The sequence below is a fragment of the Geotrypetes seraphini genome, chromosome 16 (genome assembly GCF_902459505.1).
Source record: "Geotrypetes seraphini chromosome 16, aGeoSer1.1, whole genome shotgun sequence".
Taxonomy (NCBI): Eukaryota; Metazoa; Chordata; class Amphibia; order Gymnophiona; family Dermophiidae; genus Geotrypetes; species Geotrypetes seraphini.
This window is the reverse complement of record NC_047099.1, coordinates 41,260,793-41,274,260: the sequence shown is the minus strand read 5'-3', so window position 1 is coordinate 41,274,260 and position 13,468 is coordinate 41,260,793. Positions and strand designations below refer to the sequence as shown.

Sequence of the window (13,468 nt, the reverse complement as noted above, 5' to 3'; positions counted from 1 at the left end):
ATTCTGAAAACCTGATTGGCAAAGGGGAGAATCCAGGCTATAATGCCACAGTTCTTGAATATTTACACACCTAATAGGCTTGTAACTGTTATTTTGGTGCAAATGACACGGTGACAAAATTCATCACCATTCCCATCCCTGCGGATAACCGCGGAAAACCATCTTCATGTCGTTCTTTAAGGAGAGAGGGAAGAATCAGAGTATGAATGGCCACAACCACTGACCCACAAGCTTTGCTTTGAAGAATGCTGAGATTGAGCAGCAACATTCCAGAGCAGATATTATGATGTCATAATGCCTCATTCCACCAGTGCCTAAGAGCCAATCACATCAGTGATGTCACAATGGCTTCATTATCCTTGGCTCACATAAGAATCAGAGTATGAATGGCCACAACCACTGACCCACAAGCTTTGCTTTGAAGAATGCTGGTGTAGAAGGACCGAGGTTGAAATAGACACTAGAAAATGACATGGGATTATTTCCCGCGGTTATCCGCGGGGACGGGAACGGTGATGAATTTCGTCACCGTGTCATTCTCTAGTGCAGACTAAGAAGTAGTTTTATTTATTCATTTTTTTTAAAAAAAGGCCCTGTTGTGCGTGACTGGAACGATTCTGAAGGACCAGATTGGAAAAGCACGGTTTCAGTCTCGTTTACGTCCAGGCCTTCCCTTTCTAACCGGAATGTTCTGTTTCTCGCTTACCGTCTATATCATTGTAGCACCTGAATGTCGCTTACTGTACCCCAGCCACCTCCTCCTCTCCTCTAGGGTACAAATATTTAAATCCGATCTTACGTTGTCTGCGTTGCAGACCCGGCACTCTTCTGGTTTGCCTTTTTCTAAACCATCTCCAGCCTCATCTGGCTCTTTTTGGAGGTGCCACTCGTTCGTTTGTTCTAGCGACAAAGACATAGATCCAAGTCTATGAATTTGAGCTGTTTTAACCCCTTACATCCGAGTCGGCTTCAATCGGATAAGTCTTTGAAATATCCAGCCACTCTGCTTGCCATTCATGGATTTACTGTGACTATTCAGAGGTTCAAATCAAAGTACTTAAAGACATCTATCCCCCGACCCCCCCCCCCCCCAAAAAAAAGAAAGTGCAGTAGTGCAGACGCTCTAACACCCATTCAATCCTTATGGGAGTTGGATCGTTTGCCAAAGCTCGTCGTGATAATCGCCTTTGTAAAAGGGAGCCTGTGTTTGGAGTACCTTTAAAATTAGAATCGTCAGTTACCAAAAACTGCAAACTTTCGCAATGGTACCAACTCGATGAAAATCCAAAATGGCTTGAATCGACTCGAGAATGGTCCCAGGATCTGCTCTGTTAACCAGTTTCTCCGAGGCCGCTGGTTTAACTATCCCACAGCCTGAACGAACACCAAATCGGGGTGGTGGGAGGAGGGGGGGGGGAGGTAAGGTTCAGGAGGCTGAGGTATAGGGCAAGAAATGTGTTATGAGATGATATCGTATCCCAGAAGGTAAAGGACCATAAGAACGGGGGTTAAATAGGAATATTTCTATTAAATTCAAGAGAAAAAGAGCAAGACAGAAACTTTGGTAAGTAACCACACTTTTAAAAAGCAATAATATATATTTTTAAACATATCAGTGCATACTTCTTATATGAAAATATACACAAATCGTATTTCATTCTCAAAAACAAAACAAAACAGTAAAAGGAACATTTAAAAACAAAAGCAAACCAGCCAACACACAATATATTAAGTTCTTTTTTTGTCATTGTTTAAGTCTTAAAACGCTACACTTTTGTTGAGGTTACACTTTTTTCTCATTTTTGTTATTTTTTATATATTTTTTGTAAATGTTTCTTCATGCATTTTACACCTTTTATAGCTTTTTTGAGAATAAATAAGCTCATCTTTTTTTCTTTTTTAAACTACACTCATCTAAAAACTGCAGCATTTAACTGTTTTTTTTTTTGTTTGTTTGTTTCTGGTTTCAAAATCGTGCAATTTTATTTCCTTTTTTTTATTTTTTGCAACACCCCTTAACAAATTAAAAATGGAAACAAAACAAGTGAAGAGAGAAAAAAAAAAACAAAAAACCAAAACTGTCATATACAACTCAAAATTTCAACTTTTGTTTAAAAAAATATACACAATGTAAAAACACTGTCAACAGCACAGATGAGCACAAGAAATAAGGTTTAAAATTGGAAACACATTTATACAAGTTAAAACAGGGTGTTTATATATAATATATATATATATTTATATATATATATTTTAAAGATTGTCATTCTTGGATTCTTTCAAAAAAAATCAGCATGAGGTTTAATATACAGTCTGCAAGAAAATTAAGTTACAAATTCACAAAAAAAAAAATAAAGGTGAACGTAATGCCATTGCTTACACCCGATTTGCCAGACAGCCCGTGTCCTGGTCACCCTCTTTTCATAATCAGATGACCCAACAGCATTTGAACACCGCCATCCTTTGCCCAGCCCCCCTTTTGGAAAGGTTTCAAATTTAGGCCCCCTTTCATGAAGCCGTGTTAGGCTTTTATATCGCTGGCCGCAGCTCATAGGAATTCTATGAGAGTCGGGGCTTTCACCGCCATGGCCAGCGATATAAAAGCCTAACGCGGTTTGGCATGAGATCGCTCTTCCCTCTCGGGTTCTTCATGTGGAACCTGGAGCTGAAAGGGCGAAGGCGTAGAGGAAGGAGGAACATTGGAACCATGAAATAAGTTCCCCCCCCCCCACACCTCCTCCAGTTCACTCTATGGAGAGATCCATAATAGAGACTTCACCCAGACCTTAGCCATGTTGATGGTTACCCCAGAAGAGCAGAAAGGGACATCCCTTTAGTACCGTATTTTCCCACTCTCGCACCTCAACAAATGTTCTGGAAAGAAATCCATTGGGTTTAAATAAATGCCCTTTCCAGGCAGCTCACCCCAAATAGTTTACTTAGGAAGAAACCGAGCAGAAACGTTACAAGGTACTTCTGTAATATACAGTATTACTGGTGCCAAGGGAGGAATCCTTCTGGCCTGGCATATTAAGCCAAGTCAAACAGTTCTGATGGTGACAGAAGTGAACGAGAAAACACTCCTTTCTCTGCCTCATTAAGTATTTAGAAGAGGTGCAAACCCAACTCCATGTCCGATGCCGCACCTAAAATCCAACTACTCGGATGGCAGAAATCAGTTCGTGTAAGCCTGTAAGTGGCATTTTTCTAAAAGGGGCTGGGGGTGAATGGTGGTCCTGTCCAGTGATAAATGAGACTCGTGGGGGAGGATCAATCAGGAAACTGGGATCCAAATCAACTGTTAAGTTTACCGAGAGTCTTTCCACGGGCCTGTACCCACAGCCCCGTAGTAGACCAAGGACTTCTTGGTGCTGAGGAAAATCCGAACACGTGATCACATTGGGCATTATATTCGTAGAAGATTCTGAAAATTGCGTTCATATGGCTTATGTCAACCTAGAAGGGGTTAATATAAAAATGAGCAGACAGGACAGTGATGATGATTATTCCCTTAGGTTGCTTGGAAAAAATAGCAGAGGAAATCCTGATCTTTATGAAAGGTAGAAGGGGGGATTCCTATGACTCCCCCCCCCCAAATAAAATTACTAAATGTAAGCCGATAACCTGCCCAGCTTACTATGGATAGGACATAGGGTGAAATCAGCAAAAGGGGGAAAGAGATTCTGAACGGGCTAAGCCATAAAGTGGCAACTGATCAAAGAACTTGCTAGCCATATCCCTTGCCACCAATGGGTTAAGGTGCTTTCTTGACTGCTGTGGACCCATTTCTTAAAAAAACATACCACCACCTAAAACGTGATTAAAAAAACAAAGCTGGGTACAAGACATCAGGGCTCCTATCGGAAGGGACACACGGGTTTGCTTCTGGATATACCGGCCAAAAACCCACATCCTTCACCAAAGAGAAATGGGGGAAGTCTCCACTTTTCAAAATGGCTGAGTTGTGGAATAATGTTCCTGCTCAACTGCGTGATCTGGGCTCCTTCCAACCATTTCGAAAACATCTGGAAACTTGGCTATTTTCAAAGTTGTAAATTCCAGATCCATATTGCATCTGTTCTCTTTTCTAATTTCTTGTAAACCGTGCCGAGGTCTACTGTTATAGAGTTGATGCGGGATATAAACCTAGCTTTAGTTTAGTTTAAAAGCAGGAAGATATCAGTTCTGGTCAATGGGCTTGAACAGAAACTGAAAACGCTCAATACAGAGAGCCTGGGGAGGTTACAGAGATCAGGGGAAGGGATATTATTCTAGACTCCAGTGGAGCAAGAAGGCAGCTTCAGGAGCTCCTAAGACACTCTCAGAAAACTTCCCCCTCTGGTCACCTTTCCCTCCAAAAATTTTTTTTAAAATTCTCGCAAAGATTTTCTTAAGTTTTATATTAAAATGATGGTTCAAAGAAAAATCCTTTAAGGTTAAACCAACAACTAGTCTCCCACGTCGGCCTGAAAGATTTTCTTTCTAGTGGCTGCGATAAGGAGATTGTTGGTTCTTTAGAGGTGGGGAGAGGAGCGATCATGGAGGAAACTGGCCTATGGCCATTTAGATCAGATCTGCTTCATGCATATACCAATAATGGTCCGAAGCAAGGGCAAATCCAACATTATCTGACACCAACTCAGGAAAGATAACATTCAGAGTTCTCTCTCCTCTGCAAACTGACATTTTTAAAGGTGATTTTAACCAGTAAACCAGGGGTGTCAAAGTCCCTCCTCGAGGGTTTTCAGGATTTTCCCCAATGAATATGCATGAGATCTATTGGCATACAATGGAAGCAGTGCATGCAAATAGATCTCATGCATATTCATTGGGGAAATCCTGAAAACCCGACCGGATTGTGGCCCTTGAGGAGGGACTTGAACACCCCTGCAGTAAACTGATGTGTGAGCCAGAAGTCGTATACTGACCACTGTCACTTGAAGGTCAATTTAGAATTTTTATTTAAGGGCCAGGAGCTTAGAAATCAGAATCTGTTCCAAACACCGAGTTAAAGAACTGCTTCCCCCCCCCCTTCGTATATTAACGTTGAAATAACTAAAATGCAGTTTTGAAAAGCGTATGGCATTCGTAAACCGGCACACAATGATTTTCAGCTGCCAGAGCAGGTGGGGTGTACGATGGGCCACCGGGGTAATTTTGGTCTCTAAAGAGATAAAAGTAGCCTGCCTAGGATCACAGAGCTAAGAATCGGAACCGAGGCGCAATGAGAAAAAGCGACTTTCCCACAATTATAGAGAGAGTCGGGGGCAGAGCTGGGATTACAACCGAGCTACAGTATGCAAACCGTCCCAGTTTCAGGCCCCAGAGGCAGAAGGAGAGTGAGGACAACACCTGGTGGCCAGATTCAGGGTTGCAGAAAAAACTTGGGAATAGGAGGCCTGCCAGTCCCAGAAAGCACTTTGAACATTTATTCAATAAAATACAGATCCACTGACGGCTCAAATTCACCTTCAAAGCCATTTCCTTTGAGCAGGAGGGAGAATGAGCTGGCTTTACCCTCTCCTGACCCCACAGACAAGACCATGAAGGCAGCACTCGGCAGGCAGGCAGTTCACCATAGTCTCCAGCAGACAGCACGTGGGGAGTACGAGACCATGGCTGGCTTTGCAAATCGAATGCCCACAAGAGCCAACTTGTTACGTGAAGTCCTGTTTCTGAGAAATTGGTGTGCTCCCCTGTCCCCCTTCGTGTTGGTAACTTAACATACCTTGGCATTGGATATAAAGCTTGGAATAGCAGCGGTCACCGGTGACCAAATCATTCCACTGATCCGGTGGTGGTATATGCACTCTTCCCCTCCCCCCCCCCCCCACCACCACCACACACACATACACACCTACTGCATGCCCCAAAGGAAGAAAGCTGGCAAATGGCTCCATTTTCCTAAGGACAGTTTGATCCAGTCCTGGATTTATCCCATTGTACACTGGGACTTGTAGTTTTTTTTACAATCCCTACTGACTTCCTTACAAAATGCAAGACCAGAAGCCCGTATAAAGTTGTGCAAGAAAACCAGGACTGGGCCGACCTCCTCCTGAAAATCAATAGCCATCTGGCAACCATACAGAGAAGTTGGCTCCTCTTTCTTTAGGATGCATTTTGGGGGGGTGAAGACAGTTGGGGGCTAAGCATTGGAAGGCACTCTTCTTCAGGCTGGACTTTCAGCGTAGAAACTGGGGGTGGGGGGACCCTGCGTCAGCCAGGGGAGAGGGGATGGACGCCTTACGAAACGAGTTTCCATTTCTCTTCCTCGTTTTTGGCCAGGGCCCCAACACTCTCCTATTAGCACGCTGGCTTATTTGAGAAGAGCGGAGTTGTGGGGGGAGGGCCTCTCTGAGGCAGATCATCCCCAGGGAGGATTTTGGGGCGGGGAGGAGGGGGGGGGCAGGTGAAGTGCGCATATCTACAGCACAAACCGCAAACACTGCCCAGTAGCGCTGGACTTTGTTACAAAAATGCCTACAAAAAACTTCTAAAGCTATTTTTTTTTCAGGCAGTTGATACCAGGGCCCTCCCCCAAACCCCTACACACACATACATACCCCCCCTCCCTCATTGGTTACAGCCCCTCCCTTCCTCCCTCTCATTCCAACCCCAGGGTGGGGGAGGGTGTGAGCAGAAAGTGACAGAAGGAAAAAAAAAGCGCCCTGGGAGCAGCGGGTTATGTCACCCAGGCGTCGAGACGCATCCGCTTTACGGACGGGCTGTCTCCCTCGGCCTCGGTGACGGGTCTCAGGAGGCTGAGGGTGGAGCTGTAGTCGGCCCGGGCGTCCTCCCGGTCGTTGCCCTCGAAGGAGCTGGCGTTGCTGCTCAAGCTGTCGACGGGCGAGCGCCCCGTGGCTTCGTGCCGCGTCTGCTGAGCGTAGGAGGAGGACGGCGTGTTGCAGTTGGGCTCTTGGTTCGGCGAGACCGGCTCCGTCTTGATGTTGATGTTGGCGTTGGTGTTGACGGTCAAGGTGGCGGTGTGAGGCAGATGGCTCCCAGACCTGAAGAACCAAAACAAGACTAGGGTTAGGGAAAGAGAAGAAAGACCAGCAGATCCCACACAGGAAAGCTAGGGACCTCCCGCCACTTCAAAATCACTGAGCTCTGGAACTACCTTACCTCCCCTCTTCGGAACTTGAGCTCTCTCCAAGTTTTCCGCAAACATCTGAAAACCTGGCTTTTCTCAAAAAATGTAAGTCTCCCTCCAACTTAGGAATCAAGGAAACTCTTTTATCTTGGCATCCCAAGTCCTCTAAATTTTCTTCACACTTCTACCTCTAACCCTCTGTTGTAGTTCCTTCCTATTTCTCCTACTGTAAACCGCGTCGAGCTCTACAAACGTGGAGATGATGCGGTATACAAACCTAAGGATTAGATTAGATTAGATCAACGGAAGAGCGCTGGGCCTTGACCAGAGGGCCGCCGTGCGAGCGGACTGATGGGCACGACGGACCACTGGTCTGACCCAGCAGCGGCAATTCTTATGTTGTTATGAAATATTTTTCAAATCCTGTAAATACCATTATTTCAATCTTGCCCACCTGATATAGTAACGGCAAACAAATCTCTTAAGTGTGACTCGGGTGTCTCATTTATGGAACCTGCTACTGTTGACCATCGACAATGAAGTGAATTTTTTTTTAAAAAATATATTTGTTTTCAGTGTTTGCAAAACGAGCAGCGCCTGCAAGCTTGAAATCTTTCGGCGGCCCTTTACGTGAAAAAGGATGGAGTCCAGAGGCCTAGACCCGAGGAAGGTGAGAGCCGATTGCGAGTTCTTCCCTTCGCTCTAAAAATAATGTCACGAAATAACAATAGGACTTGATTTTCTAGTCGGCTCCTTCCAGCAGACGCGAGCTTAATTGCAGTTCCTTAATAAGGAGCCACCCACGGGACTCTTTACAGCACATGTGTGGCTTTTTCTTTTTTTTTTTTAAATCTTGGATTAATAATGTGTGTAGGCGAGAGCTGGTAGAGGGGTGCAAAGAGTACAAGAGGGACCTGACAGCCCCTTCGCTGCCAGCTCAGTTAATAGGAGGGGGTGGGAGGGGGGGGGATGTTGTGTTCAGAGATGTCATGGCTGTAAACATATTTAGAGAGAAATGGGTTTCACCTTATGATCTTAATGTTATACTGAATAGAGTTCTTTTCTCAAGCCTGCCACCAAGGTAGAGAGAACGAGAGGGCACTCTCTAAAGTTGAAAGGGGATAGATTATATACGAACGTAAGGAAGTTCTTCTTCACCCAGAGGGTGGTGGAAAACTGGAACGCTCTTCCGGAGTCTGTAATGGGGGAAAACACCCTCCAGGGAGTCTGTAATGGGGGAAAACACCCTCCAGGGAGTCTATTATAGGAGAAAACACCCTCCAGGGAGTCTGTTAAAGGAGAAAACACCCTCCAGGGAGTCTGTTAAAGGAGAAAACACCCTCCAGGGAGTCTGTTAAAGGAGAAAACACCCTCCAGGGAGTCTGTTAAAGGAGAAAACACCCTCCAGGGAGTCTGTTAAAGGAGAAAACACCCTCCAAGGAGTCTGTTAAAGGAGAAAACACCCTCCAAGGAGTCTGTTATAGGAGAAAACACCCTCCAGGGAGTCTGTTATAGGAGAAAACACCCTCCAGGGAGTCTGTTATAGGAGAAAACACCCTCCAGGGAGTCAAGGCAAAGTTAAACAACTCCTGCTGAACCAGAACGTACGCAGGTAAACTCAGGGCATGGACTGCTGGGCACGATGGACCACTGGTCTGACCCAGCAGTGGCAATTTTTATGGTCTTTACTCCCCACCCCCCACCCCTTTAACTTTTACTTACTGAATTTTAAAATGTAAATTGCTCTGAAAGCTTCTACTCGAGGGCGGTAAACGTCAAATTTTTAATACACCTAAAACAAGAGACTCCCCCCCCCCCCTTCCCAAGATGAAACAGCAGAGAAAGGCAAAGTACCGAGTTTTGAAAAGCCATCCGGACCCCCCGGACATGTCCTCGAAAAGGAGGACGCGGCTGAAGAAATCCAGACGTCTGTTCACCCTACCTGAGTTAATAGGGCATTTGCCATCACCCTTTACCGCTGACTCAAGAAACAACAGCGCAACTGAATTAGCAATTTTTCCCAAAATCTAATTTTTCCCAAAATCTAATGCTTCTGTTTTATAATACATCTTATGTGGAAGGAACTGTTTGATTTACTTGCAAATGTCAAGAATGCAGCTTGCTTCTCCTTGGCCTACGCTCGATCGCTTTTCTTTCAGCCTAAAATGCATCAAAAACCCACCAGAGAGTAAAAACTAAATTTAAAAAATGATAAAACCGTACACTAAATACTGCATTTACTATTTCTGTGCTGAAAAGAATGGGTCGTCACTGCCATCACTGTCAAACAAAGACGGCTTCCTCCAGTGTAACCACAACGCACGTAGGTTACAGGACATTCTTTTAAATTGCGTCGTAAAAGGGATCCAATCGGCTGATGCAGCATGGGGGGACGTCACAGTGTCATAATCGATAAGGGTGGGGAACGAGGGCCGCAATCCAGTGTTTCCTCAATGAATACGCGCGAGATCTATTTGCATACAGTGGAGGTAATGCCTATTCGCTGGGGAAATCCTGAAAACCCAACTGGATTGCGGCCCTCTTGCCGATCTTCGATTTGGGGGGGGGGGTCTCTTTTTTTTTTTTTTTTTTTATTCCCAGGTGTATTCTGCGCATGTGCCAATTACTATAACCAGCGACTCGTCCCATGCAAATTTAGAGACCCTCCGGGAGCCTCATTTGCATGTGCAGATTTTAGAGAATGACTCGTCTTTTTCAAACCGTCATATTTACGGCCGCGACAGCAGCCCGTCGGATTTTGGCGCGAGTGTTGGAGATTCCTCGCCTCGTTCTTTTTGAGCCACAAGGATTATACAAGACAAGCCCCCGTGGGAGGGGCTGTGGTCCATTCGATAAATGCTTTTCAAAATTCCTTTTGCATCGGGGTGTTTTTATCGGTTACACCCTAAAATCAGAAGTCTTAAGTAAACTTTTTTCAGTTTAAAGCTGGTTCCAAATGGTCTGACAGCCCGATGGACAACATTCAAGAGATGGGTCAATTCCAGGATTGGAAATGTTGGGGGAATCGGACATCACAGCACTTCTCTACCCAAAGAAAGAAGACCCCAATGCAACAGAAGCAGTTACCTTCTCTCTTCAGACCTGATAGGGGAGAGGAACTACACAGCATCCTTCAGGCGTCGCAAACACTTACACGATGTTGCTTAGAGAGCTGGGGATCAGCTGCTGGGGGTGAGCGTGCTGGTGATGCTGTTGCCAGGTAGAGATGTTGCCTAGAGACAACCCACCAGGAGAACTGAATGCCGGGAGCGAAGAGAGGTCCGCGCTGGTCAGTTGATAATCTGAAACATGGAAAAACACAAGCGACTGCGGGTGAGAGACCTCTCATTTACTGATCAGAAACATGTCAAACCTCCTCCTCGCTCGAGTCTATAAATGCAATGTCTCTTTGTTTCCGTAATGGTTGAAAAAGTCTCCACCTTCCAGAATTACAGCAAAAATGAGGAAGGCGTGGAGTGGGGAGAGACTTTCCAGGCTTTCAAATTGCTGATTATAAGCATAAATGTACCGATATATGCACACACACGTATGAATGTCAGGAATTGGGGACCGGGAGGGACTGGGGGTCCCAAGTCTTTCCTGTCGGTTCTCCTCCCCCTTTCCCCCCCCCCCCCCCAGCAGTAGAGATGCTCTGCCAGCAGAGTCGCGCCCGTACTGGGAAGCCAGCAGGGTGCTCCATCTACCGACGCTGGCACTTCCTCACATGCTCATTTCAACGCACCGACTGAGCATGTGCGGAAGTGCCCGCGCTGGCAGCCTTAAATGGCACCACTCGGCAATGAACCAGCTAGGGCAACCGCACGAAAGGCAGTCCTACCTCAATTCCCATGGATAATGCTGGCTGAATACTGGACCCTAGACGTTTGGCTCGTATATCCAGTATTTAGGTCTGCGACTGGCCTGTGTCTGCATCTACATTATAGGTGCGTATTTTCATGTTACACTCAATGGACCACCCCAGGCACCGTGTTCGCAGTGGTGCCAGCGCCTCTCCTCTTCTCGCGTGAGCAGCTTGCATCTTTGGCTCCTTTCTGACATCACTTCCTGGTTGCAGGACCCGGACGTGACATCAGAAGAGAGCCGAGGCCGGCGCAAGCGGCGGGCGGACGATGCTGCTCGAGCCGACGAGCTTTTCAAGAGGTACATAGGGAGGGCGCTCAAGCAGTGGGGAAGAATGAGAGAGATGCACGGCGCAGCCATGCCGGGTGCCAACCTCCCTCGCTACCCCACTGGTTAAGCTGGTGTTCCATGAAGGAAAGTGGGAGCTTCTAGTTCTTTACAATTATCAGTGCTTTCTTATAGAATTACCGTATTTTTCGCTCCAAAAGACGCACTTTTTTCCACCCAAAAGTGGGTGGAAATGTCGGTGTGTCTTATGCAGCAAAGATACAAATTTTTACCCCTCTCCCCTGTCGTACCTTTTTTAATTCCCCTTATATCCTGGTGGACCAGCGGTGTATCGGCAGGAGCGAGCTTTCCACGCTCCTGCCTGGGCTCGCGCCACTTCCTGAATGGCTGCGGGACTCACGAGAACTGACGGCAGCCATTCAGACAGCGGTGCGGGGTCAGGCAGGAGCGCAGAAAGCTCGCTCCTGCTGATATACCGCTGGACCACCAGGATATAAGGGGAATTTTAAAAAGGTACAATGGGGGGTGTTTCAAAAAGGTACGGGGGGGGGGGTGGTAAAAAATTGTTAGTTGGCTGGGACGGATCCCTCCTGTCCCTGCCTACCACTAGGCCACCAGAGAGGGGACAGGGTACAGATCCTGGTATATATTAGTACACAGTTTGGTTCAGAATGGTTTTTTTTTTCCTTGTCTTCCTCCTCTAAATCTAGGGTGCGTCTTATGGTCAGGTGTGTCTTATGGGGCAAAAAAAAATACAGTACCACCACACTGTATGTCAAGGAGTATAGGGGTGGGGAGAAGGATGGTAAAATTTCATAAGATATATAAATTTTCCGCTATTACGGCACAGAAAGGCCTGTGCATGTAGCAGATTCCACGCCACAAACCGAGCGAGACAGCAGAAAGCACGCTGCAGAATTCCAGCCCCCGGTAAAATCATTTCGTGAAGTTCTCCACTGGAGCTGGACTCACCTGTGTTGTATGCTGTGGTCATGGGAGAGAAGGAGAGGCCTTGTGTCAGGATGCTCGGGGTCGCCACGGAGACGACAGGGGTCGTTAAAGCATGGGCCGCCTGAGAGACCCCTAACCTCTGTGCATTCTTGAAAGGAAAAAGACAGACAAGACAGATCAGGGTCACATCACCAATAAATCCTACAGGCTTTGGAAGTCTCCTCACTACCCTGCCCCTCCACCGAATCTTTGGAGCTTCAATGTGTTCATTCCCCCTCTGACCTGAGGTGGAGTTTGAATACCTGGGGACTATGGAACCATCGAGGCTTTACTTCCTCCCCTCCCAGTTTGCAAGCTCTGGCAGGGCAAAATCTTGCTCAAAACATCAAATCCAGCTGGCAAGCTTTGCACCCCCGGACATCGCATATACACCCATGAAGTCAAGCACTTGTTAAGAAACTATTTTCAAATGGCTAAATGGTCTCTTTGCAGAGCAGACTGGACAGCAAAAAAAAGGGATTTAACCCTGCCCTGCAACACACCTTTGCACACAAAAAAACACATTCAGATAGGACGGCAGTGATAACTTGACCAAATCTTGAGGGAAAGCGCCAAGACTAGTCCAGGTATTTTATGACTGTCGTGTTGAAGATTAGAGAATGACACGGTGACAAAATTCATCACCGTTCCCGTCCCTGCGGATAACCGCGGGAAATAATCCCATGTCATTTTCTAGTGTCTATTTCAACCTCGGTCCTTCTACACCAGCATTCTTCAAAGCAAAGCTTGTGGGTCAGTGGCTGTGGCCATTCATACTCTGATTCTTCCCTCTCTCCTTAAAGAATGACATTAGAGAATGACATGGTGACAAAATTCATCACTCAGGATTTTGTAGACTAAAATCCTATCTCCCCTCAGCCATCTCTTTTCCAAGCTGAAGAGCCCTAATCTCTTTAGTCTTTCCTCAAACGAGGAATACAAGTGGAAGCCATGTGGAAAAGCCTCACGGCTTCAGAGAGAACTGCTGTGGGAGGGAGAAGGGAGAGGGTTACAGTGAGGAATGACTTTATCAGGTAGAATACAGACTCAAGACTCGTCACACAAGGACAGTAGAAAGGTTCACGAGAGTCTCCCAAGTGAGAAACACAACCACACTCGGGGGCCTCACCGGTCCACACCCACATTATCCCCGTTAGACAAACTCCCTAGCCTTCCTTAAGCACCCTATACCAAATTATAAGGTTGAGGTGGGGGGGGGGGGGGTTCCTGACGCAG

At 46.3% G+C, this 13,468-nt stretch overlaps 1 protein-coding gene across 3 annotated transcripts in view; it reads right to left on the bottom strand.

The window, feature by feature from the left end:
* Positions 1–1,574: 1,574 nt before the first annotated feature.
* Positions 1,575–13,468, bottom strand: part of MEF2D (myocyte enhancer factor 2D) — a 59,122-nt gene continuing 47,228 nt past the window's right edge. For all 3 annotated transcript variants that reach the window (XM_033924246.1, XM_033924248.1, XM_033924247.1), the window contains 3 exons: positions 12,215–12,341; positions 10,248–10,395; positions 1,575–7,007 (listed from right to left, as the gene is read on the bottom strand). In XM_033924246.1, the coding sequence (XP_033780137.1) occupies positions 6,683–7,007; positions 10,248–10,395; positions 12,215–12,341 (600 nt within the window). In that variant the 3' untranslated portion in view covers positions 1,575–6,682. The remainder of the gene's footprint in view (positions 7,008–10,247; positions 10,396–12,214; positions 12,342–13,468) is intronic.